This window comes from Acomys minous (assembly GCF_964271855.1).
Source record: "Acomys minous genome assembly, chromosome: 13".
NCBI classification, from domain to species: domain Eukaryota; kingdom Metazoa; phylum Chordata; class Mammalia; order Rodentia; family Muridae; genus Acomys; species Acomys minous.
The window spans coordinates 77,602,834-77,630,451 of NC_140495.1; the positions used below are offsets into that span (position 1 = coordinate 77,602,834).

General features: G+C 41.3%; 2 protein-coding genes across 2 annotated transcripts in view; both read left to right on the forward strand.

The window, feature by feature from the left end:
* LOC311582112 (uncharacterized protein) overlaps nucleotides 1–27,618 on the forward strand; it is a gene marked incomplete at its 5' end in the record, with an annotated part of 156,129 nt that overhangs the window by 69,224 nt on the left and 59,287 nt on the right. The window lies entirely within an intron of this gene.
* On the forward strand, nucleotides 14,075–14,607 carry LOC311580665 (large ribosomal subunit protein eL21-like). Its single transcript, XM_084752336.1, has one exon. The coding sequence runs from the start codon at nucleotides 14,107–14,109 to the stop codon at nucleotides 14,584–14,586; it is 480 nt and encodes a 159-aa protein (XP_084608462.1). The 5' UTR covers nucleotides 14,075–14,106; the 3' UTR covers nucleotides 14,587–14,607.

The following is a 27,618-nucleotide window of genomic DNA, read 5'->3' on the forward strand; positions in this document are numbered from 1 at the left end:
CTGAATGCTTTAGGCAGAATTTAATGGACCATCATAGTAGAACATGGACGGCAGTGGTGCTGAATGTGATTTGAGCTGTGGAGGCCTGGCACAAGAGGTTTCAGGGGTGAAGAATATCAGTTTGGGTCCTAGGGACTGTCCTTGTGATATTTTGGTGCAGAAAATGTCTGCTGCCAGTGTCCAAAGAAATCCACCTGAGGCTAAATTGAAGACTTATTGGTTAACAGCTTTAGCAGACCACATTTCAAAACAACCTTATCATAACTTTGTTGCATGGCTATCAGTGGCCAGTCTTATGTAGATCTACAATGTAAAAGAGGAAGCTGAGCAAGGAAACATAGAAAATGTACAGTTGGAGGAAATGTAAGCAGATTGAAGAAAAGCCTGGTGCTAAATGGAATAAAGAGAGTGGTGACAGCAGAGCAAGATCCCACCCAGCTAAGCTTCCAACATGTGAAAAGGTATCAAAGAAAATAAAAAGGAATTAAAGAAAAGCTCCCCTCTGTCCCAGTTTCCTGGTAAGTGAAGGCTTTCGTGAGACATGCCCCTTGGGCTAATATGCAGATATAAGTGAGTATATACCATTTGAGTCTTTCTGCTTCTGGGTTAACTCACTCATTATGATCATTTCTAGCTCAATCCATTTATCCACAAATTTCGGGAATTCCTTGTTTTTAATAGCTGAATAGTATTCCATAGTGTATATGTACCACAGTTTCTTTATCCATTCTTTTATTGATGAACTCTAGATGAGAGAAGCATGAGAGAATGGCAAAGTAGAAAGAGCCAGAGGGTCCTAGAAACCTACAAGTAGAACATTATGATAGGCAGATTTGGGCCCAGGGGTCCCGTTCAAACTAAGGCACCAGCCAAGGACAATACAGGGGGTAAACTTTAAACCCCTACCCAGATCTAGACAATGGACAGAACATTCTCCACAGTAGAGTGGAGAGTGGGATATGACTTTCTCATGTACTCTGGTGCCTCACCTTTGACCATGTCCCCTGGAGGGGGAGACCTGGTGGCACTCAGAGGAAGGATAGCAGGTTACCAAGAAGAGACTTGATACCCTATGAACATATACAGGGGGAGGTAATCCCCCTCAGGAACAGTCATAGGGGAGGGGAATAAGGGGAAAATGGGAGGGAGGGAAGAATGGGAGAATACAAGGGATGGGGTAACCATTGAGGTGTAACAAGAATAAATTAATAAAAAAAAAAGAAAAAAAATTATAGGCAGGGCTCCCCCACCAAAAAAAAAAAACACTCCCCGCTGTGTTTCCGCGTCTCTGGCAGTCACCAGGCACTCTGTCACTGGATTAGCCCATTACTTATCATGTATCAGAAGCCTCTTTTTAGCTTAATTGATTACTAGCTTTTAAAAAAAGATTAATTTATTTTATGTATATGAGTGCTCTGTATTCATGTACACAGAGGGCATGAGATCCCAGTATAGATGGTTGTGAGCCACCATGTGGTTGCTGGGAATTGAACTCAGGACCTCTGGAAGAGCAGACAGTGCTCTCAACTGTTGAGCCATCTCTCTAGCTCTGATTACTAGCTTTTTAACTTTCTCTTTCCACTCCAAGCAGTCCATTTAGTTTAATTTAAATGACAACTAACTTCTAATGTCCATAGGCTCAGTTCCATGAGTCCCTGTAAAGGATACACAAAGCTTCAGGTTTAGTTTTCCCTCTTTCTCTTTTCTTTACTTTCAGTCCAGGTCAATTGTACAGAATAGAAAAGAGGGGTAAAGAATACAAGAAGTAGGAGGAAGAGGAAGAAGAGGAGGGAGAAAAACGGAGAAGGGGCACAGGAAGGAAGAAAGTATGGGAGTGTTGTAGAGGAAGGACCAAAGAAGCAGCCACTGAGTGGCTCTGCAGAGATCAGCACCCCACTCCCACAAACACAAAGGGACAAAAAGACAGACCTAGTTACTACAGGGTGCAAAGCATTTCTTAGGCTTTATAGAATAGAACAAAAATCATTAAGGTGTATTTCAAAGAAACCCTCCATTTCTGTGTTAACCTTAAACTTCTCTAACAAAGCATCTGATTTGGGATAATGCCGTTATTAGCCACGAGAAAAGAAAATGCAGCAATTTGATCATTTTGGGAGAAAACAAGAACATCTCTGCAAAGTATAAGAGATCAGAAACACCTTTTAAAACAAGAACAAAGGAAGAATTTGACAACGAGTTTCTATTAAACAGAGGCAATTTGAGATCAGCCAGGAACAGTAACATAAAACCAACAGCACTAGCACACCATGTATTGAGGGAGCCTGCTGCCTGTCCTGATTTTCAAGTTCAGGGAACATTGCTTTGTATTCTTCATGAAAGATTAACTGACATTCTATATACTAAAGTTTAACAAACAAAAAAATAGTGGTCCTATTACAAACTGTGGGTGAGAAATTCTCTTCTAACAGTTAAAGTTGCATGCATATAGGGCACATGTAAATGAAAAAAGAACAAATAAAAGATGTTTTGTCATGCCCCTAGGCTTGACTGGCTGGTAGGAAAGATTCACTTAAAAGTCTCTGATTCAGAGTAAGGGATACATATCTCAGAGTGTCTGTGAGGACCAGTAATGTTAAGGAAGGTGATTATTCAGGATTTACAAGGCTCATGGAAGGTTTTGTCTGTGATGCAGTCAGTCAGCTGAGAAGTTCTCTGACAGTCTTTGCAGAGACACTGGGCGTCCGTTTTCTCTTCCACTGCAGCTGGCCTGGTTTTGATCAATAGCTTCCATGAATAAAGTTTAGCACCAGGGGCACTCAGAGCCTTTTCAGGGGGCAGTCAGAACCCTCCACACTCCTTCCAGTTTTCTTGGAGTGTTTACATTCTGGGCTTTCCCTCTTGAGATAACCATGCAGCGAGAACAGGCAGCCATATCGCCAGTGTGCAGGTGTGCGGTTCTCACAGCCCCACCCGTGCGCTGCCAGCCAGGTTTCTTCAGTACCAGCCCAGTAGAGTCTACGGCCATGTGAGGTGCTTTACCAGTTTCCCAAATAGATTCTTAGCATCTCACATGGGTAAGCGGACTAGAATGGCTGTGTCAACACTAAATATGTGGCTCTTTGTTACACCTCAGATTTTGTCTGGCTTTGATCATTGTCTTCTAACAAGCCCGTCACAGCAGGCTTTGCATGAAGAAGCCGTGGAGAGGCCCATCTGAAGCCTTGCAATAAACAAGTGTAATTACGTGCAGCACTATGACATCAAGGTGGACTGTTAATGGTTTTGTTGCCTAGTGAAGAATCTCCTTAAGCTTCTGTTTCATGTCTTCATCACATCTAACAGCACAGAAGTTACATAATATTCCTTTATCTGCACTCTGCACTTGATCTGAGTTATGTCAGACAGAAAGGGCTGGCATTCTACCTACTTGAACTTTGCTACCCACTCACTGCCCTTTCCCCCTTCCTGGGAAAGGCTGCTTTGATTACAACATTCCGCAGATTTCAGCAGCCTCTGCTCTTGGTTTGTTCTGGGGCAGTCTGTTCTGAGCATGACCTGCTGGCATCGAACCTTGTGTGTGTCAAAATCCTGTTATTTGTTTTAAAACTAGTTTCATTTAATTAATTTTAACTTACCATAAAAAAACCCAATTTGTTATTGAAGTCTGTTCTGCTTAAAACATTTCTGATTTTCCATTCTTGTTGGGGGTGTTCAACTACTAGTAGTTGAAATGTTAGAAACGTGCTTCTGACCTGTTACTCAACTCTCACAAAAACATGTAATACACTCTCACACAATAATAATAAAGTACAAATAGATACCCATAGCAGAGACACAACTTTTAAGATTTTTCTGTTTTAAATTATTTTTTAAATTAAAAATATGTGTTTTTGAGATCGCAATATTATTATATCATTTTCCTACTCCCAGTTTTCCCCTCTAGGCCCTTCTAGTCTTCTTTTCTAGTCTAGTTTTCTAGTTTTCATTAGTTGTTACTACATATGTGTGTGTGTATACACATACACACTCACACACACACACACACACACAGATATCTTCTTAAATATAGCCTACTCAGTCTGTATAATGTGACTTGTATGTATGTTTTCAGGGCTGGCCATTTGGTATGGGACAAACAGCTGGTGTGCCCTGTCCTGGGAAGACTATTTCTTCCACATTGAATATTCTTCGGTTCACTATTGAGGCCCCCTGGACTTTCTCTGTCCACTTTGGCATGTCTCCTGGTATTATCCTTGTTCACCTCACATTTGGGCAGTCATGTATGGTTCTCCTCTTTCTTGGGGGGCTGTTGGCCACCAGCTCACCAAGGGAGGAGGAGCAGAAGACGAGAGACAGAGCCTAGAAGTAGATAACCACGACGGAGATTAAACACTCTGGGAACCACTTCAGGAACTAGTTTAACTTTACTCATGGAGAACAAAGGCTATATAGCTCTCTGGGAGTGGGTGGGTGGGTCTTCCAGAACAGGTTTACAAACTTGGTTGAAATCAAGAACTTCTAAGATTCTGTCATATGAGGGGGAACACAGCACCTAATTGTCCTATAACAACAGGGAGGGAAGATCTAGCAGGGAGCTGTGCCGAGGGCCGTATATCAAATATGGTTAGGGGCATCTATATCTAAAGACTCTCTCCAGATGGAGCCAGACAGAGCCAGCAGCGCTGCTGAGGAGAGGGAGTTCTGCGCCTAACACCAACCTCTGAATGGCTGTGCAGACTGGGAGACTGCGACCTCAAACAGCAGGGCCCTTCTAACAGTCATGTTGGTGAAACCTTATGTGTGTAGTTTCTTTCTGACATTGCTAGGAAGGAGATGTAGTCCCACAGGAAACTCCCTTACTCCTGGCTCTTGCAGTCTTTCTGCCCCATCTTCTGCAATGTTCCCTGAGCATTAGGTTCAGAAGTTGTTTTGTAGATGGGCCAGTGGGGACAGTTCTACATAACTTATACGTTTGCTTAAAAAACTGATGAGGGTGCTAATACGTAGGAGTCAGAAGATTCTTATTCAAATTCCAACTTTGATATGACAAAATTTGGCTCAATTGTACATTCTCATGTGTCAGCTAGTTGCAGCTAAGTTATATCTTCCTTTAAGGCCACCCATACTTTCCAGTTCAGCCCAGTAATGGCTAACTTTTATTTTCTCCCCAGCCAGAGAACCAAGGATGGATGACAATTATGCATTTATAATTTTATTTTAACCTATTGATTCTCCTTTCCTTTCTTCCTTCTCTCCCTCCATGCCTCCCTCCTTTGTTTCTTTATTCCTTCCTTTTTCTTTCCTCCTCCTCCTCCCCTCCTCTTCCTTCTTCTCTTCCTCCTCCTCCTCCCTCTTCTTTTTGAGATGGAGTTTCTGTGTGTAGCCTTGGCTGTTCTGGAACTTACTATGTAGACCAGGCTGGTATCAAAGTCAGAGAGATCCAACTGCCTCTGCCTCCTGAGTGCTGGGATTAAAGGTGTGTACCATCACTACCTGGCTTGATTTTCTTTACATACAGAAATGTTTCCGTTTTTGTTGTTGTTTGTTTGTTTGTTTTTGAGTCAGAGTTTCTCTATGTCGCCTTGGCTGTCGTGCACGCACTTTGTAGACCAGGCTGGCCTCGAACTCACAGAGATCCACCTGCCTCTTATTTATTTTTTTTCAAGATAAGATTTCTCTGTGTAGCCTTGGATGTCCTGGACTCACTTTGTAGACCAGGTTGGTCTCGAACTCACAGAGATCTGCCTGCCTCTACCTCCCGAGTGCTGGGATTAAAGACATTTGCCACCATGCCCGGCTGTTGTTTGTTTTTAAGTGACACAGATCTGGAGAGATGTCTTAGTGGGTAAGAGCACTTTCTGCTCTTGCAGAAGACTGCAGTTCAAACCCCTAGCTCCTCCATTGCAGCTCACAAACACTCATACTTCAGTTCCAAGCATCTGATGCCATCTTCTGGCCTCCATGGGCACTGCACACAGACGGCACACATACACACATGAAAGAAAACACTCATACACGTAGAATCAAATGAATAAAATTTAAAAATTATACAACTGAAAGTATCATTGGACAATTCAAAATATTCTTACCACAACCAATCAAAATGCAGAATTAGGGTCCCTAGTCCCAAGGTATACATTACCTTAGAGGCCAGACACGGACATCTGATCCGTTAGAACTGGAGTTACAGGTGGTTGCTAGATGTCTGATGGGCGTTTTGAGAACCAAACTTGAAATTCCCGGAAGAGAAGTGTGCTCTTAGTGACCAAACCATCTCTTAACCCCCTCCTCCCTCCACTACCTTCTAATGGGCAGAAAATTCCAAATCTTTAAACACTAACTTGGAACTGCACATAATTTATTGGGAGCAGAAGAGACTTCTCTTGAATAAGTGAATTAGATGTAGCCCTACAATTTAGTTCTTTACTGGGATCTGCACCCTCTCAGGAGTTCACAACAGAGTCTGTTGGAACATGAAGGTGGCTTTTCCTGCCTCACCTCACACCAGGAACTAAAGCCTGTTAAACACCATCAAATCACAGTCTTTTATATGTTGAGGAATCTTGGGGTCTGATAACATTTTCTGAATCCCGTGTCTCACTTCTGCTTTCAGACAAACTCTCAACTAACACAAACCCAAGCCTGTTTCAGTCTAGAGCAGGTTAAAGGGGTCAAAGTTCGGATGGGAATGCTTTGGACAGAGAACTAAAATAAGACTTATTCATGGACCACCAGAATTGACATGCGTGTGCACCATCTAAATCTTCAAAGGAACATAAAGATTCAAAATGCAAGGGCATATATCAGAAAAGTGGCTGAAACTGTGGCTGCAGAGACAAGGAAGAAGCCTGAAGACCAAGAAGTTGTCACCCAAGTTAGAGTTGGAAATAGAGAACCCTTTAAGGTTCACAACTTATTGCTTATCAGAACGAGGACTTAGATCTAAGTAAATATGTACAGTAAACTGGCTAAATGCATGCTTTTAGAGCTTTATACAGGTATTTATCTATTTTTTTAGGTTAAAATAAAAATGTTTGCTGTACATCTCCCAGAGAGCATCACTGAGTCTTGGCTGGGTATAGGTCTCAGTTGTAGAGTGCTTGCCTACCATGCATGAGGCTGAACACTGCAACAAAGAATCATCTTTTCAGTAGTTAGAGAAAAATATCTCGTGGCTCAAGACATTTTGAGTACTGGTAGCTAGCCAGGTTCCATGAGCTTTATTCTGGACACTGGATCTTTACTTTCATTTCCAATGTGATCTAGCTTGCTTCCCTCAGGCCGACCTGGTTCTTAGTAAGAACCATCATTTAGAACTTTTCATTTGATGCTCATCATCAAAGCCTTAGAATGTCATCAACACAGAGAAATGACAGTCTTTCTCACAGAACACATTTGGACAGAAGCTAAGGTTTTCCTAGCTCTACCCTATATGACCAGCTCAGGAACATTCTCTCTAGACTCGTCTTTACACTAACAGTACTGGTGAAGATAATAGCCCCCATTAAAAAAGGGCTGATGTGACATTTCTAATAATGAGCCCACTTGAGAATATGCTTTAGAATATTTTTTAATAGTAAAACTTGTGCCACTAACTGTTACACACTGAATAATATTCCCTCAAGTACACATTTGGAATCAGTAACTTCTTTGGCTTTTTCTTTCATTTTTTTTCTTTTTCTTTTTCGAGACAGGGTCTCTCTGTGTAGCCTTGGATGTCCTGGACTCAATTTGTAGACCAGGCTGGCCTCTAACTCACAGCGATCTGCCTGCCTCTGCCTCCTGAGTGCTGGGATTAAAGGTGTGCACCACCACGCCCAGCTGGAATCAGTAACTTTTAAGGTGAATTTAGACAGAACCTTTAAAGAGTAATTAAATATAAAAGAGATCATAAGAATGGGGCCCTACTTCAGGGGAGGCCAGAAATAAGAGGAGAAATCAGGTATATGTGTACAGAGACAAGGTCAGCTGAGGACACAGGGAGAGTGATCATCTGTCCCCTGAGGGTGGCCTCAGGAGAACCCAAACCCAGGGCACCTTGATTCTTGATTTTCAGCCTTGCAAACTCTAAGACAACACATTTCTGTTGTCGTAATGAGCAAGTAGATGATATTTTATCACTGCAGTTCTACAAACTAAGATGTGGGTTATGTTTTCTTTTTGCTCTGAGCTTTAGGAAACAAAGAACCAAATGTGAAGTCTACACTAATCCAACACATTTGCAATGTTCTCATAATTCCTGCATTTTGATCTGTCTTTTGTGACTCACTTCTTTCTATTTCAATTTTATTAGGTTATTATTTGTTTTTATTGTTTACTGCTTCAAAGCCTTTGTTGGAAAGAAGTAGGATACAAAGAAATAAATAACGACCTAAAGGAATGTTTTATAGTTACAGGGTTCTCTTATTTCAGGTACAACTTTCCAGTCTGGTAATTGTCCTTCTCATTTCTTAGACTCTTTAATGTTGGAGTGCTGCAGGGCTCAGCCCTCATACATTAATTTTTTTTCTTATGTCAGCTCAGTTCTTGTTTGATCTCAGCTAGACGTGTGGCTTTATACATTAGCTGTGGTGTATGTGTGTGTGTGTGTGTGTGTGTGTGTGTGTGTGTGTGTGTGTGTGGTGTATGTGAATATACTGGAATCTCTTTATTTCTTATCTATCTATCTATCTATCTATCTATCTATCTACTGTATATTCATCCATCCATCCATCATCTAGCAACCATAAACTTGCTTTTCAATCTCTTTACCCATGATTGTTTAGATGCTTCATAGGCATCTCATATTTAGCATGTCTGAAAGGCAACCCAAAGTCCAAGTTATGGCTCCTCTTTTCTGACCTTCCCAATTTTGGTAAAAAGAACCTTGGTCTTCTCCTCAACTCAGTAGACATCAGTTTTGTATTTATGGGTACTTGGGACTAAAATGCTGAAACTATTTTTGACCATCTTGAATTTCCAATTTTTCAGAAGCATCATTGCCTTTCCCATCGAAATATATCTAAAAGTTGACTTAAAAATATCTTTTTAGTAAGCAGGCTACCAGGATGAGACCTGATAGGCTGTGATCATATGGTAGGGGAGGAGGTTCTCTTCTGTCACAGACCTAGGGGAAGGGAATAAGATGAAAGAGAAAGGGAGGCGGGGAATGGGAAGATACAAGTGAGGGGATAACAAGTGAGATGTAATCTGAATAAATTACAAAACAAAAGAAAACCTCTTCTTGCCATAGCAGTGGAAACCACTCTCACTTATCCGTTGGTTACTGTCTACCGAGTAATCCTGTAGCCCCATGTTTCCTTCTGTGGACCATTCTCCACAGAAGCCAGAACACTCCACAAAAAGGCAAGTCAGATCAGGTTACCCCTCTGCTCAACATTTCCCTCACATTAAACATCAGTCTTTATTATGACTTATGAGGACAATACAGTCCAAATTTGTTTACTCCTTTGACCTCATGGATTCTTCTTTGACTTGCTCTCTTCCAGATGTAGTGGCTTGTGTTTCCTGTTTCTTCTACTTTTAACAGAACATATTCCCCTCCAGGATATCAGCAAGGCTCATCAAGTCTCTATGGGTTTTTTTTTTCAAGACATAATTTCTCTTTAGCCTTGGCTGTCCTAGAACTCAATCTGTAGACCAGGCTAGCCTCAAACTCAAAGAGATCCACCTGCCCCTGCCTCCCTGAGTGCTGGGATTATAGGCATGCACCACTGTGCCTGGATCTCTATGACTTTATTAATCAAAAGTCCTTATTAGAGAAACTCACTCTGAGGTATCTGGCACAACAACAACAGTTTCTCTCCAAAAGTGCAAGTATACTTGAATGTATATTATAACAAAATCTTAAATTTAACCTAAATTGTTGACATTTTATTCATCATTTTTAAGGATATCAATCATTTAACAATAAACTAGGTTATGGTTTATTGCATTTGCTGAAGTTCCTGGTGTAAATGCTCTTGCCATGGGCAGTCCCAAGATGGTACAATGTCACCGAAAGAGAAATGAAGAGTAGAAATGCAGTGGCAGAACACCACTATGCAGCATTTTCACCACATAGATGTGAGTTCTGTGAGACTACAATGTTGGGGACAATAGGCCATATGGCCAATGTTCAGCCATCTTGTCAGAGCCTGCACTGTTATGTCTCTGTTTTTCCAAGAGCTTGCCTTTCACCAGAAACTAGCTGACCCTGTTGTGGGTCGGCAGTTAGACTAAAGACAGATAGAAATGGGGCAACCCTGTTATAGTTTAGCAGTTAGACTAGACAAAGATGGAGCCAGATACCCTTTGTGGCAGGACATTAAGACCCTGCCTGGAATTCTCTATGTTTTGAGAAAAGCATGCAGCTGGGTTGCTATAGCAATATGCTTCCCTGCCTTCTGACTTATAAAAGCTGCTGCCTGACTAATAAAGTTTGAGAGTTTGATCAACCAGATTTGCTCTCCTTCTTTGTGTCTTGCTTTTTCAACAGGTGACCTCCCTCCCGAGTTTTAGTCGAAGCCCGCAGGCCGGGGCACTACAAGAGTACAGACTTAGTCCAATGTGTAAAATGCAGTGAGACAACTTAAGTTTTATTTAAAATACACTTATTTATTTATGTCACAGTAAACGTGAGGATATTAGAAAACTACTTGTGGGAGTCATCTCTCTCTTTTCATCATGTGTGTCTGGGGACTGAGCCCACCTATCAGGCTTGGTGGCAAGCACTTTTCCCGTCTGTGCTATCTTACTGGCCCCTTTAGGAAACTTTAAATGTTAGTTACTTTTGGTTGAATAAACATTGCTAAAGTTTGGGTCTGGTATATCTACAAAGGGCCTTTACATTGAACATGTAGGAGGAACCTTAAGGATGTTAGATCATGCCCTAGAAGAGTATATTGAGACTTTCACTCTTTTTTTTCTCTTTTCTTTGCTTTTTGGCCATTTTCAGGTGAGAAACTTTCTGCTTTGCCAAAGGCCAATGCAACAGGGTTAATGATCATAAACTGAAACCACTGAAACTCTGAGGCAAAATAAACCTTTCTTAGTTATAATGCAATTATTTTTAGTGTCTTGTTATAGTTATAGGAAGTGGACAAACACAGGATGAAAGTTTATATAATTCATGGGGCAGGAGAATGGGATCAGCGGTTAAGACCACTTGCTTCTCTTTTAGAGAAGCCAAGTTTGGTTCTCAGCATTTGCACCAGATGCACCTGTAACTCCAGGGCCTATGACATTCTCTTCTGGCCTCTGTGTCACTGAACAGATGTGCAACTCCAGCCCCCCATATACATCTATGTATTTATATACACACACAAATATATTCTCTCATATATACAAAGGTAAAATATATTTTTTAAAGTTTAAGTTATTCATTTTTTAGTGATGACCATGTATAATTTTGGCCACTTCTTTGATCATTCTGCATAAAATAGCAGTTCATTATATATTGCATCTATCTTAATATATTAATTCCACTAATAAATCTAAATTACTTGCATGTTTTATAAAACATAGTATCTATCTCTGAAACATTATATGTATACATATATACATATATGTATATATATACATATACACACATATATGTGTGTATACACACACACACACACACACACACACACACACACACACATATATATATGTTTCAAGCCAAGTACTAAGCACTGCTGATTTAGTGGCAACAAAATAACCAAATGACATCTCCTCACTGATTATGCAAACCTACACACACACAAACACACACACACATGTAAATATGTATAGTATTTTTCACCATAGTTTAAGCTCAACAAGACTAGGTGTTTGCTATTTTGTTTGCTGTCAAACCATCTGGTCTTAGTATGTGGCTTGCACAAAATTTAAATGTTTACTTATTGAAGAAATAAATGGGTTTATTAGTATTTTGTACAAGGTGGTATGAGCTTGTTTCATAGAGAAGGCAAATACTAGGAGTTAGGATAGTGTCTTTGTCAAAGGCTCATGCTGTACTTACATGTACCAGACTAGCCCATCTCATTTCTCTCGCTTGCTTGTAAAGGAGGTGCAGTTTACTTCTGTTTCCATTTTACATACTGGAAATTGAGCTCAGGCCTTTTCAGTGATGTGGAGCAGACAAGGAGCATGGCTAAGATTCATATCCTACCTTCTGTTTCCTGAAATCCCCTTTAAAAAACAACCCAGCTTTCAAAAATTATTGAAAAATTTCAAATGGCGTAAAATTAACACAGCAAAGTGAACTATGGATCCATTTTCTCAACTCCTGAATGATTTGTTCTCATCATTATGCACTTTTCCAGTTAGGTTATTATGTAGCAAATCTAAATCTGCTTATCTCCAAAGATAAAGATAAAAGAACTTCTCTTTAGTCTTGGATTTGCCTATTATTTTTGTCTCAGTGTTGGTTGGCCAACTATTTGATATTTCTAAAACAAACTTTCCTCATCAATAAGATAGTTATAGCAAGTTTTAAATAAATAAAGACAGTACATTTGACACACTTTGTCAAAGCCTCCCAGGAAGCTTCGAGTTTTCAATTCACATGTTAGCACCTACATTCTACTATTTACACAATTAAAGGTCTCTATATCAATGCCTACTTTGGTTGACTAAATGCAAGCATGGCTGTTTTTACCAGCAGTATGCTTCATGAATACATCAGGAGTCTTGCAGTCAGCTGTCACGTGGGACATCTAAGCCTTTGCAAGATTTTAAGTCTAAGGAGCAAACAAATAATATAGATTTTAAAGAATAGTTTTTAGTACTAAGAGAAAATGTTAGTTGGGCATGGCAACATACACCTGTAATCCCAGTATGTGGGAAGCGGAGCCAGGGGGTGAGGTTCACAAGTTTGAGGCCAGTTTAATCTGTGTCATAGTCAATTGGAGTTGGAGGTGAGACTCTGTATCAAAGAGAAGATGATGAGCATTGTATATACATGTTCATGAAAATTCATCACAATTTGGTTGGTCCTTGGGAATAAGAACATTTAGGTTTATGGAGCCTTATGCAAGATGACAGATTGAATTAGATGAAGGAATTAGATTCCATGATACAAGCTAGAGGGTATTTTCTCTGTGATCTTCTTTAACTGTAAAATATTCTTCCAAACAATGATGGTGGGGTTATTAGCATGTACTTACTTATATAGTATGTAATATATGTCAGGCATTGTGACAGATGCTAAAAATATATAAGCACATTTAATCTTCTCAGCAATTACAAAGTAACAGCATGACTGTTATATCTATGTAGAAGATAGGTGAACAGAAATACTGAGAGATTTTTAAAAAATGACAAACATTACCTAACTAGAAGTGAAAACTTGTAATTTAAACTTGGGTGTCTAGTTTTGGAGGTTGGCTTCTGCTACCATGGGGTCTCTGCTCCTAGAAAGAAAATAGTCAATGCAACAACTGTTCCCCAAACACTCAGACCCAAGGATTTCCTTCACAATTTTCACCTTTGGAAAAATATCCATGAAATTGGTGATTATTTAACTGTCTATGTTTTTTTTTCCTAAGACATACCTAAACATAAATCTGTATTTACCAGAGTGAGAAATTTATTTATGTGTATTCTGTACCATCAGTAATTTCCCTGGACATGTTGAACTATGGTCCAGACTAAAAGAACAGAAATAAATGATTAAGACATGAGAATTTGCAGAGTTAAGCAGCAAGGTGAAAGGCTGAACCAAATCCAGAGCAGGAAGTGAGTCAGGAACAGGAAATTTCCAGTCAGGTCTAGACAGGTAAACAGGCAGACTGGTCAGGCAGTCGTGTAGGCTGTGTGAATAGTGGGACACTGAGTCAAGTCTGGGAGCTCACCACCTTGACTGTGCATATTAGATATCACGTGATGGGCTGGTGCGAAGCTGTACAAAACAGTTAGGTGTCCATTTTGTGGGTTTTATGTGAGTGTGCTGGCTAGTTTTATGTCAACTTGACAAAAGCTAGAGTCATTTATCTGAAAGGAGGGGGCCTCAACTGAGAAAATGCCATTAGATCTGGCTGTACAGCATTTTTCTCAATTAGTGATTAATGGGGGGAGTACGCAGCCCATTGTAGGTGGTACCATTCCTGGAATGGCGGTTCCAGGTTCTGTAAGAAAGTAGGGCTTTTGGCCGCAGCAGCCATCTTGCCATAACTCGCCAAAATGACAAACACAAAGGGAAAGAGGAGGGGCGCCCGCTATGTGTTCTCCAGGCCTTTTAGGAAGCATGGAGTTGTTCCTTTGGCCACATACATGCAAATCTACAAGAAGGGTAATATTGTAGACATCAAGGGAATGGGTACTGTTCAAAAAGGAATGCCCCATAAGTGTTACCACGGCAAAACAGGAAGAATCTACAACGTCACCCAGCATGCTGTGGCCATCATTGTGAACAAGCCGGTTAAGGGCAAGATTCGCGCCAAGAGAATCAACGTGCGCATCGAGCACATCAAGCGCTCTGAGCGCAGGAACAGCTTCCTGAAGCGCGTGAAGGAGAACAACCAGAAGAAGGAAGCCAAGGAGAAGGGCACCTGGGTCCTGCTGAAGCGCCAGCCTGCGCCACCCAGAGAAGCTCACTTTGTGAGGACTAATGGGAAGGAGCCTGAGTTGCTGGAGCCCATTCCCTATGAATTCATGGCCTAATGTGCAAAAGGAAATAAAGGGCCTGGAAAAAAAAAAAGTAGGTGGGGCTGGGCGTGGTGGCGCATGCCTTTAATCCCAGCACTCTGGAGGCAGAGGCAGGTGGATTGCTGTGAGTTCGAGGCCAGCCTGGTTTACAAAGCTTGTCCAGGACAGCCAAGGCTAACACAGAGAGACCCTGACTCAAAACAAAACAAAACAAAACAAAACCAAGTAGGTGGAGAAAGCCATGGAGAGCAAGCCAGTAAGCAGCATCCCTCCAAGGCCTCTCTATCATCTCCTGCCTCCAGATTCCAGCCCTGTTTGAGTTCCTATCCTGACTTCCTTCAGATGGCCTACATTGTGAAAGTATAAGCCAAGTAAACTTATTCCTCCCCAACTTGATTTTGGTCATGATGTTTCATCACAACAACAGTAACCCTAACTAGCACAGTGAGGGAGTTATACCCTTTCCTCGGGTTGGTGTATAGCACAAGTTCTTGGGCCTGGTTTCCCTCATATGATTTAAATATGCTCATGTGTCCCTGAAATTTCAATTACCCCCACTAAACTTATAGTGTGTCTCCCTTTATAATTTCAGGAATAAGTCATTTGTCAGGCTAAATGGATGGTGCCTTAGAAGAATTTTAATTCAGAACATGGCTTCTCTGGCAAGAGATCACATCTGAAGACCTTTTAGATCCGTGTGATCTGGCTGGAATACAGACATGCCTTTACTCTCAGGAGACAGAAGCAAGCAGATATCTTGAGTTCAAGGCCAGTTTGTTATAGAGCAAGTTTCAGGTAAAGAAAAGTTTAGGTCCAGGCATGGTGTTATATGCCTTTAATCCCAGCACTCAGGAGACAGAGGCTTGCCAATCTTTGAGTTCAAGTCATTTCTGTTTAGTTTGGTTGAGTCAGTGAGATGAGAGGCAGTGTGGTTCATGGAATTCAGAGACAGTTTTACGGGGAGAGTTTTACAGAGAGAGGTTGAAAAGAGGATAAGCTAGATACAGGTGAGGTAGAACGAGCCAGAGGATAAGGAGCCAGAAGATTAGAACAGATTGATAGAGTTTAGTTTGAGGCCAAGAAGAATAAGTCAGTGAGAAACTGAGAGAAGCCAGTTTGAACCAGCAATCTTGGAGAGCAGTTTGATGCAGAACAGCTGAGTTAAACCAGCCAGCCCAGAGCTCAGAAAGAACAAGTAAGGGTGGGCTTATTCCGCAGTAAGTCTCAGAGGCTGAAAACATTCCAGGACTAGATTAGACTGTATGGAGGCTAGAAGCTTCCAGGAGTAGACCTAGGAGTTGTAAGCCTTGGAGATGGCAGTTACATCAGGAGAATAATGGTGCTTGACAGATGGTACAGTGTCTGGGTCCATCCAGGGGCTACAGTAATCCTTTGTAATCCTTTTTTCTCAAAACAGAGTCAAAAGCTGCTTATAAAATGGATCTCCTAGGCCAATGGACAATGAGAAAAATGAACCACACTGCTTTATTATACACCATGTTATAACTTAGATCAGGACATAGCCTCATCTCTTTATTGTAGAGATGTGGAGTAGAGAAGTTTGAGGTGAACTGCTTAGGCAACAGGGCTTTGAAAACAAAAACAAAATATGGGATTATGTATCTGTAAATGTTATTAGTCATGGAATTTCCCAGGGGTTATTTTCTGGACACCAGACACACACACCCTGAGTAAGATGAGACCCCTGTTTTTAAGTACCTTTTGGCTTACTGGGCAAAACACATATGCAGACACACTAAATCAAAGGGATAGCGTCAGGGAATTCTCTGCCTCAGCGTATCAGAGCAGCTGTGGGGAATCTGGAAAGATCTGGTAAGAGGAAAGGAGGGAGAGAGGGCAGCAAAGAGGGAGAAAAGGAAGGAGGAGGAGAACAAGGAGAGATGTATTAAAGGAAAGAGAGGGAAATACCTAATAGTAGTCAACTGTACTGAGGAGGAAAAGATCCCTGCATTTATTAATACTATTTGCATAAATTATACATGCAGATTTTCTGCCTCAGAAGCTAGAGCTTCCTTGAGTACATCTTAGCCTTCTTGTGCAAGAGAGCTGACCTTAGGGCCAGAGCTGTTTACTCTAGAATTCGAACAAGTCTGGGCATGTCTTGTGGTCACCAAGATTCTAGTCTCCCGATACTGAGGAGGGTGGATTAATGTTTAAGAAGCAGCTTGTTTGGGATATAAATCCCAAAACAGAAGCCAGATCTCAAGCCTGGAGGCTCTGGAGAGCAGATTTTATTAGTCATTTGTGCTTTAGTTTTGCAAGCATGTTTCCAGTTTCGAGAGGGGTGTGTGTGTGTGTGTGTGTGTGTGTGTGTGTGTGTGTGTGTGTGTTTGTGTGTGTGTGTCAAGCTATGCCCTGCTCTAAGTTACTCCATACTGTATAAAAACTGGTTTTTCAGACTGTGCCTTGCCCAGACAGACTCTATTTTACAAGCAGCTATTGACTTCATTTTGGGGCAGAGGATGACTGGACTCTTGGATGGGCATGTGAACAGCATTCTATGTCTGGCATCACCCATGCAACACAAACTCATCAATAACTTCTTCCTGGGCTTATAAAGAGGGCCATTATAAATCTGTATGGGTCATAAAGGTATATTAAAATCAGATCAGGGAAATTAGGCCCAAGAACTTAGAGGACATATTCCTCCAACTATACCTTGTTAAGAAATGGGTTTGCTAACACTGCCATGGCATTGCCACACACCCATCTGTTGTCTGATAGTTGGTATGTCATCAAGGACTGACAGGAAGAGAGTGCTCAACTGTTTCTTGGGCTCCAGGCCACTTTGGTTCCCTGCTGTTGATGTGGCCTGCTTGTCTTGCTGTCTGTCTGTTCATCCATTTGCCCACCGGGACCTGAGTCAGCCATTTCCCACTCCAATCAGGTCCTGCCTTCTCGTCTTTCCAGCTGACTATGTCTTTGCTCTGTAGCACTACTCTCCCATGCCTGGTGCTCCTCTATGGGTCTGGGTTTGTTACCTTATCAGTAAAGATGCTTCTTAACTCCTTTCTTCCCGATTTGAAAACTTCTCAAACCCTTCTGTATTCATTCTGCATGCCACTTGTATGTGCACAGATATATTTACTATGTGTTACATAATAGCCTTAATATTAGTAATTAAGGTCAGACTGGAAGAACCTGCATTTGTCTTAACTAGATCACCTGAGTAGGAAGGATTTTTTTTGGCAAAGTTTTGCTGCTGAAGCTGCTGTACCTTGTCAATTGATTGTCAGTTAATGCTCCCTGATATCATGGAAAGACACAAACATGTTCATCTATATTTCTGGCAAAGCATATTCAGGACAGTATGTATGTGTGTACCGATGTGTGGAAGTTTGTGTGGACACCAGAGGTCCACCCTGTGTCTTCCTCAATTCCACTTTAGTTTTGAAATAGCATCTTTTATTGGGCCCAGAGTTTATCGGTTGTCTACATGGTTAGCAAGTGAGCCCCTGGGATGCAACTCTGTGCTCCCCTAGTGCAGGGATCACAGGCACATGCGGGCTGTACCTGCCCTTTTCAGTTCTGGGGCTCTTGTTTACCCTCTGAGCTCTCTCCCTAGCCCTGATGGCAAGGATTTTTGAAAGTCACATATTTAATTTACGAATGAAGTACTGACTTTTCATTCCCGCCCCCCCAAAAAAGAAAAACATAAATTTCACAAAACATTTAACATAATTTATCATTTTTCATAGAGACTGTATCAGTATGGCTAATTTTATACAAATATAAATCTACCATAGCAATATGGGAGCACAAGATGTTAAATGAAACGAGGCAGACACAGAATAGCGAACACTGTACATTTTCTTACTCCTATGTGGGAGCTAAGAAGGTTGATGTTTTCAGAACAGAATAGAATAGTTATTACCAGGGCTGAGGAAGGCTGAGCATCAGGCAAATAGAGTGAGGTGGCATAAAGAATACTCTATTAGTTGCTTTCCCCCTTGCTGTTATAAAACATTTTAACCAAAGCAAGTTAAGGACAGAAGGACGGAAGGGGTTGTGATGGCCCATGGTTCAAGCGTGCAGTCCGTTATAGTGGGTATGTCACAGCTGCAGCCACTGAGGCAGCCGCCCACATGTCATCCACATTCAAGAAGCAGAGAGATGAATGTCACTTTTTCCTTTTTCTACAGTCCAGGATCCTAGCGCAGGGAATGGAGACACCCAGAGTGGGCAGATCTTCCTGTCTAAATCAACCTAAATAAGATAATCCGCAACAGGCACCACAAGAGGCCTATCTCCCAGGTGCACAAAACCTACTGAAAACATTCTAATACTCTTTCAAAAAAGTTAATAGAACAATGAAAAGATTATGCCCAAAGATGATACCTAGTCAGACACAGTAGCACATGAAGTGTTTATGTATTACTTTATGAATTATAACTCCTCATTTATATTAAATAAGAGTTCGTCTCAATCAACTTGGGACAATTTTGTCACATTTTGATGTTTATTTTTAACTGGAATGAAATAATTGGATATGTTTATGGGGTATCGTGTGAGAATTTGATATCCATACAAGGTATAATGACCAAATCTGGGTAATCAATATTCCTACCAACTTAAACATCAGTACTTTGTATGGAGAAACTTTAAACTCCTCTCCCCTGGTTCTTTCTAAAGTTTCCAATGAATTATAACTATTATCACACTACAGTGGTTTGAGGCACCAGAAGTTCCCTATATTCGTGCTGTCCCTTTTTTTCTCCTGGTGCTTGTGATGGTTACTGTCAATTGGTGACTTGGTCCTCTCGGGAAGCACAGGTTCCGATGGGAGCAGCTCACCAGGACCGAGCAGGGACAGTGGCTGGGGTTCTGGGAAAGACAGTGTCCACTTACACAGTAGCAGGGGATGGAGTAGAAGAAACCTCCAAACGTCAAAGAACAAGGCCATGGCGGACACTATTTAGCACGGAGAAGTGTAAAGGCTGTTGTGTGAGGACACAATTGCAGGTAAAGATTCTAAAGTGTTAAATGGACAAAGACAGAGATTTTTTTTTTAATTTCTCAGTGTATCATTTTAGGAGCAACACATGTAGAATATTGGCAAAGGGCTAAAGAAAGCATGTTTGTTTGTTTGTTTGTTTCCCAGCTAGAAAACCACGGTATGTTTTTGGGTGATACTTGAGGAAGACAACAGAACTAAATATAAAAAGGTGAAGTTCAGCAGGTGGAGGATTAAATGAAATGTAAAGAATGAAAAGCCTCCATTTATAAGCAGAATTAAAGAGAGGATTCAGATGTGGAAAAGGCCCAGAAGGAGATAGGATCAAAGATTATTGCACAATGAAGGGTGTGGACTCAGGGAATTTGGGCTTGGTCATCGAATCCCTGAATTCCAGCACAATTAGGTAATTACTAAAGCTTTCCCAAATTATTTCAAAATAAGGAAAGGAAAAGCCTACTTTATAAAACAAGGTGGCCTGTCATGTTGGCACATGCCTGTGACGACAGAGGGCAGAAGCAGGAAGGCCAGGAGTTCAAGGTCATCCTCATAGTGAGAGGTCAAAATGGACTGTCTGAGACCTTGTCTTAAAAGGGGATGGGGGCAGACATATATGGAACTCACCCTGTATGAACAAGCTGTAACCCTAGCATAAAATTTAAAACTTAGAATTGTGTCTGCCAACTTATAACGTGATTTGCCAAACATTTGGGCAGCTAGAGTGTTTTCCAAAGCTTTTTATATTAACACTGGAAAAACAACAAACAGTCATTCCTGCTGACAGAAAAGGTATGGTTTTTCGTCTTTTGAGGGAGCTGAAATGCTTTGATATTTTTCTGTCTTGAAAGAAGACAGTGGCTGGACTGTGGAACGTGAGCCCTGATTTCTGCTTTCCATTTTCGATCAGCCTCGAGGAGTGGTGTGTATCATTACTAAAACCACCTCCGACGTGAAGCTGCTGTTCTAGGAGCATCATCAGCACTGCAGCCTGAGAGCAAGTGGTTTAACCAATTCTTGATGCCTTATTTTGTACAGTGGATAAGAGAGAGGCACTCACACGACTCTAGTGCCCTCGTCTGAGCTGTAGATAACATCAGCAGGAAAGTGAGCCTAATTAGTCTCTTCCAGTAAAAGTATTTGAAAAATTTCCCACTGCCCAATACTGTCCCATAGTGGAAAACACACTGCATGGGAAGGATGTGTCAATATTTGAGTCATGTTTAACTGATTTCAGTGTCACACACAACCTATCAATCATTAACACTTTGGAAAACACACACCTGGCTTGATGTTGCCAAGGCACATTCTCTCACTGAAGGCTTTTCTGACTCTCCTCAGAGTTCCACAGGTCCCTGGTGAGCACCTAGCCTCATCTTTTATTGTCACAGGCGACAAAACAGAGACTAGGAATGTCTAGGGGACTTGAAGTCTCAAGCTTCAGCTGGTTCCCAATACAGACTTTCAGGTTCAGAGCTCAGCTTCCTTCTAAGACCCTGAGCAGAGTTCCTTCTTGCTTCTTGTTCTGCAATAAAATGTGTCAGAGACATAGAAATGGGAGTGAAACCATCGAGAAAGCTATAGCACAGATATTTGTTTCACAACATAAAACTATAGCTTCCATGGGGAGGTAGAGACATGAGGACTCTGAAGCTCAGTTCTAGGTCCCTCTATGCTATAGACAGACAGCTTGTTTCAAAACCTAAAGCCAATTCTGGGCACTGTGGCTCCTGCCTGCAGCACCATGTCTCCTGCCTGCAGCACCATGTCTCCTGCCTGCAGCACCATGTCTCCTGCCTGCAGCACCATGTCTCCTGCCTGCAGCACCATGGCTCATACCTGCAGCACCATGGCTCATGCCTACAGTCCCAGCACTCGGGAGGCTGAGGTGTGAGGATTACTGTGAGTTGTAGGCTAGCCAGGGCTACACAGTGAATTTCAGGGTAGCTTGGGCTACATAACATACATAACATAACAATACAAGACTTTGTATTGAGAAAGAGAGAGAGAGAGAGAGAGAGAGAGAGAGAGAGAGAGAGAGAGAGACACACACACACACACACACACACACACACACACACACAGAGAGAGAGAGAGAGAGAGAGAGAGAGAGAGAGAGAGAGAGAGAGAGAGAGAGAGTCTCCTAACTTCATCCAACAGAGACTAAACCAAACCAAATCCCCAAATCTTTCTAGCCTCTATGGAAACATTAGCTTGGTGTTGCAGTACAATGACGTTGAACACGGTTCCCACACTAGTGGGTGGCCTGTGGCATATGGAAAGAATCACTACAGTCTGAGTGGGACTGAAAAAGTCTTAAAAGTCTAGATAGCAAACAGCCTGAGTTATTAAATTTCCAGCTTATATATTTTTTTTCTTTAGAAAACAGATATACATCTATTAGGTGATGAATTTGGTCTCAACGAACTCAGGCAACCCAAGTCTTTGGCCATGTGTGGTCAAAGGCCCAACCTTTAGGCATTTGTACTATCATGGATTCTGGCTGACAGGTTGAGGGAGGAGAAAGCCGAGGTGAGGACAGCATGAACTTGTGGAGGGGAGGCTTTGGAATCGAAGGCTGCTTTCCCAGTGTTTAGGCAGAGCGGCTGTATCGTAACGTGGGTAGACACTTAGGAACTCCATACGCTTCTGTTAGAAGTTTTGGCTCAGGGTAACTTCATTACCCACTTCAGAGAGGCGCGCCGCAGTGCGCTGGAGCAACAGCTCCCTCTCTGTTTCAACAGTTCCAGCTCCTTGCTTCTTAGCCAGCGCTATGGCGAGGCCTCATTGTGTTTTTAATCTCTGAGGATCAGAGACAATGTGGGGTGGTAGTCCACAGCCCACACAGCAGGGACCTTGAGTCAGAAGAGGAGGCTGTACTAAATCAGGCCAGTGAGCATCTTCAGAGGCCGGCCAGTGAGCATCTTCGGAGGCCTCTGTTCCCACTCGTGCCCTCTTGAAAGACACAAGCTAATCCCTCAGCTCCTCTCAAGCTATGGCTTGGGGATGTTGTGGCTCCCACTCTTAAAATGTAAAAACCTCCAGCTCAGATCGTGGCTTAATGCTTCTTATCTGCCAATATTTAAATTATTAACTAAGTTAAATAGAAACAGACAGACAACAGAAATACAAGTGGTTCAAGACAGGTGTTTATAGAGAAGTGGTAAGGGATTTTTCATCCTTTTTCCCTTCCTTCCCTTTCCTTAAAAAAAAAAAAGAATTATTGAAATTAAAATATTTCAATCAATATTTTAAAAATTCTCAGGCAATATTTTAAAGCCCTGGGCTATGGATATGGCCTAGTTGCAAAAAGCACCTGCTAGAAGGGTGTGACTATCTGAATTTAAAATTTCAGAACCCATGTAAAAGTCAATCACCCAGTACGGGCACCTATAATTCTGGAGTTACTACTGGCTTGTGAAGACAGAAGGACCCACAGAAGCCCTCAAGCCAGCTAGCTTGGTCCATGAAGCAGAAAATTAATAAAAAGACCTAGTCTCAAAAACAAGGTGGAAGGCAACAAGTTGAACGCAAGGTTTTCCTTTGACCTCTGCACATGGACTGTGGCATGCACAGGCCACACACACATTGTGCATACATACAACTTTTTGTAACGTCTTACTTGGTTGTAAACAAAAGAAATACACATTATTTTTGGTATTTTATTTACTTTATGTGATAAATGATAAAAATTAGCATTGAAAAATATTAAAATTATGTTGGGAAGTAGCATGAAGGTTTCGGAAGCCAGCACCAGGCAGGGTGAATGCAGTATGTTTTCTCCCGTGGCAATTAGGGCTAATAATAGGACCTAGTTCATAGAGTTGTGTTGAGAATTAAGTATGGTGACACAGGCTGGTAATAACAGAAACCAGTTGTGATGCAGACACTTTAAATTTTTGATGTAATTATATCAACACCAGAGAGATCAATTACGAGGGAGAAAGAAACACTTCATGCGTTTACAAAGGCTTACATTAGTATAGAAAACTTAACAACCCAGAATATATATGTACCTAAGAACAGAGCTTCCAAATACCCAAAGCAAACACCAGAAGGAGAAATATGCAAGTCTTTTGCCTGCTTTCTTGTTAATGAACTGGTAGGTGGAATGTCCAGTAAGGATTCAACATAAAACCACAAGAACAGTAGAAAAGTAACTCACCCACTTGATTGGGGCCATAGTTCAGTGGTTCCTACCTGACATGCATTGGGCCTCAGCAACAATAATAACAATCCAACGTGACCTAGTCAAAGCAAGCTCCACTGAAGACACCTGAATATAGAAGTCAAGACAAATTATAATGTAGTCCTCAAAACAGATTTCAGTGAGAGTAGCAAGATAGAAACAAAAATCACATAAAGTATGTTTTCTGGTTGAAAAATTGATAAATAAAAATAAAAACAAAGATACGTGAAAACCTCTAAATGTTTGAAAAGTAAACTATAAACTCTAATTTAAATTAAACATGGATCAAAGAAGATAGCGTAGTTGAAATCATAAAATATTTTGCACCGATTGAAATAGAAGTAGCACCTGACATGGGTACAGCTCCATCACCAGTGGGAAATTTACATCATTGGATGCTTATGTGAGGAAAGGAGAGGACTCAAATGAGTTATTCAAGGTTCAATAGTTGAAAAACTGGAACACAAGAGTCCAAAGTAAGCATACGGAAGGAAATGATAAAAATAAGAGAAGAAATCAATGAAGTAGAAAGCAGGAAATATACCCCCAGATTGTGCCATTACTTCTTTGCAAAGATCAATACATTTGGTAAGCTTGGAGGTTAGACAGAACAGGGCAGAGATAGGGGAGAGAAGGTTATGGTAATATTAGTGATGAACTAAAGGATTACACTTCAACACACAGTTTGAAAAATGGATTTAAAAAGGGACTAAGGGGATGGCTCGGAAGGTAAAATGCTTGCTGTGCAAGTGCAAGGACCAGAGTTTGGATCTCCAGTATTCACAGAAAAGTTGGCAGCAGTGGTATGTGGCTGTAATTCCAGCAGTGGGATGACGATGCAAAGTCAGCTTGATCTTGGGGATTCACTGTCAAGCCAGTCTAGCTGAAACAGCGAGCTCCCTGTTCAGTAAGATACCCTGTCTCAAAACAAATAAGTAACTAAATAACATAGAACAGTACTGAAGATTGCAGAGGACTTCTGATGTTTACCTCTGGTCCTCTCTCACCTCTGTCTGTCTGTCTGTCTGTCTCACACACACCCATCAACACACACACTAAAAGAATGCTATGTATAATTTTATTCCAATAAATTTAAAAGTAGGATGAGCTATTAAATGCCTTTGAAGTCACCAGCTACAAAGGTTTGCCCAAGAAGAGACAGGCAACTCGACTAGACGATTAACACCTGTGAGAGTCAGCAAGTGCATTCCCACTCCCCACCTCCACAAAAACCTGGACAACTTCCCCAGTGAGGCTACCAGACATGCGATCTAAGAAGAATGGCCCCTTCCAGAAAATCAAAGAGGAAACATGTTTGAACTCATTCGGACATTAGAAGCTAAACACAACCACCACCACCACCACAACAACCCCAAACTCCAATAGTTCTCCTGAGCATTAATGCAAAAAATCCTTAACAAAACAGGAAATAAACATACCACAAGCCATGGGTTTATCCCTTGAATTCAAGTTTAGCTTAAGAACTTTTAATCTGGCCTGGAGAGATGGTTCAGAGGTTAAGAGCAGTGTCTGCTCTTCCAGAGGTCCTGAGTTCAATTCCCAGCAACCACATGGTGGCTCACAACCATCTGTAATGAGATCTGGTGCCCTCTTCTGGTGTGTAGGCATAAGTGCATGCAAAATACTGTATACTTAATAAATAAATTAATTTAAAAAAGAATTTAAAATCTATTTTAATTATCCATTATATTGATCTATGACTGTCTTAGCAAATGTGTTATATACATGTGAATATTTTTGAATGTTACTTTTTCCATTTGTGCTTTTTAAAAAATACAATTATTTTCACTTTAACTTTTTTTATTTGAATGGGTATTTTGCCTGAGTGTATTTCTGTATACCACTTGTGTATCTGGTACCCACCGAGGCCAGAAAAGCATATTGGATCCTCTGGAACCTGAGTTACAGATGGTTGTGAGCTGCCAGGTGGATACTAGGAATCAAACCTGGGCCCTCTGCAAGAAGAACAAGTGCTCTAAACCACTGAGCTATGTTTTTCCAGCCCCTACTCACCTTGTTTATTTTTTTTCTGAATGTGGTGGCACACGCATTTAATCTCAGTTTTTGGGAGGCAGTGGAAAGCAAATGTCTGTGAGTCTGAGGTCTACAAGGGGGGTTCTAGGCCCTCCAAGATTACATAGTAAGAACTTGCCTAAACAAAAATAACAACACCAAAAAGTGAAACAAAAGTAAATTATTTTAATTGTGAATATATTTCAAGCAATGCGACTAGACTTACATAATAACCTATGCCCTTTGATTCTCCTTGCATTTAGTTCTTGTATTCATAAGATGGCAGCCAACTCTGTCAGCCGCTTCTGTTATTGGCCTTGATGTGTGCAGGTGACACACTCAATACGGTTTTATGACAGAAACAGTTTTCGGTTTGCATTATCAGTGTAAGGCAGACTTCATTCTCTTCATGCTGTTCTGAATGCCCATTCAGAGAATGCGCTCCTACAGCCCTCACATTCCTTGGAAAGGGTGATGTCACTTTCAGCTCAGTCTGTAGTGTGTTTATGTCAGGAATGGTTACAAGTTTCATGCTGTATCCCCACCCCTACCCCCACCCCTACCTCTCGGCTCTTCTCAGAGTTAATGTTTTGTTCCTGTGGTTTTCTGTGATTCAACTACTAACTCCTCTTCAAGCATTTCCTATAGACTTTTCAGGCATAGGTCAGACATTGGGGACTTTGTGTTCCTGGGTCAGTTTGGAGTGTTGCTTTCTGGGAATTCTGAGCAGCTGCCATTTTGGATTTCTAAGATGGTAACAACAGATGCTATCTTTTCTTTTCTCCTTTGTTTTTGTGTTTTTCTTTTTCTCTCTCTCCTATTCTCTGTTGCTCCTGTAGGGGTTTCCACTTAAAATTTCATAGTTGTCGGTTCATAGGTATAGGGTTCAAGCCAATGTAAGAAATAAGAATTTTACTTGCATGTACTAGAGTCTAGTAAGTAGACTTCAAATGTGACAACTGAGTTGGATAGTTTTGTATCAACTTAACACAGGCTATAGTCATTTGGGAAGAGGGACTCCCAGTTGAGAAAATGTCTCCGTAAGATCCTGCTATAGGCAAGCCTGCAGGGCATTTTCATAATTAGTGATTGACAAAGAAGGACCCAGCCCATTGTGGGTGGTGCTACCCCTGGGCTGGTGGTCCTGGGCTGTGTAAGATTGTAGGCTGAACAAGCCAGTAAGCAGTACTCCTCCACGGTCTCTTCATCTGCTCCTGTCCCCAGGTTCCTGCTCTGCTTGAGTGCCTGCCTTGGCTTCTCTCAATGAACTGTGTATGACCCAGGATACAGAAGCCAAATAAGCCCTTTCCTCTCCAAACTACTTTTGGCCGTGGTGTTTTATCATATCAGGAGAAACCTATCTAAAACACTAACTTTTAATAAATATATTTGGGTTGAAGTAGCCTAGAAAGTTGTTCCTTGTGGGTCATGATTCAGACATTTTTAAAGTGCTTCATCTCTTCCATGGAACCATTAGCATGAAAGCCAGGAAGATTTAGGTATAAGCTAAGTTTTAGTTTCTTAAAAAGTCAACATCGCTCATTCCCTGATTTAGGAATGTAAGACATCCAGTCTTCCTCCTTGTACACAGTGAGCCTTTTACATGTTCTTTTTCTTAGTACAGCAAAATTATTTAGTAGGACATTGTGAAATAACAGCGGGATGGTGCTCATCTAATTGGCATGGTGTCCTCTCTGTAGAGTCTGCCAAGTGCCTAGCAACTTGAGGAGACTGTTGTTCACATTGGAAAATGTCTTTCTGAAATGTGACTTTACCATCTGAAGTAATATTTTAATGAAAGAGGCTCTTTCTAATGAACTGTGAAAATCTAAGACATGTGCCTTGCTAGAGT

Coding starts and splice junctions, on each gene's coding strand:
- LOC311580665 (XM_084752336.1), top strand. CDS start 14,107: ATGACAAACACAAAGGGAAAGAGGAGGGGCGCCCGCTATGTGTTCTCC.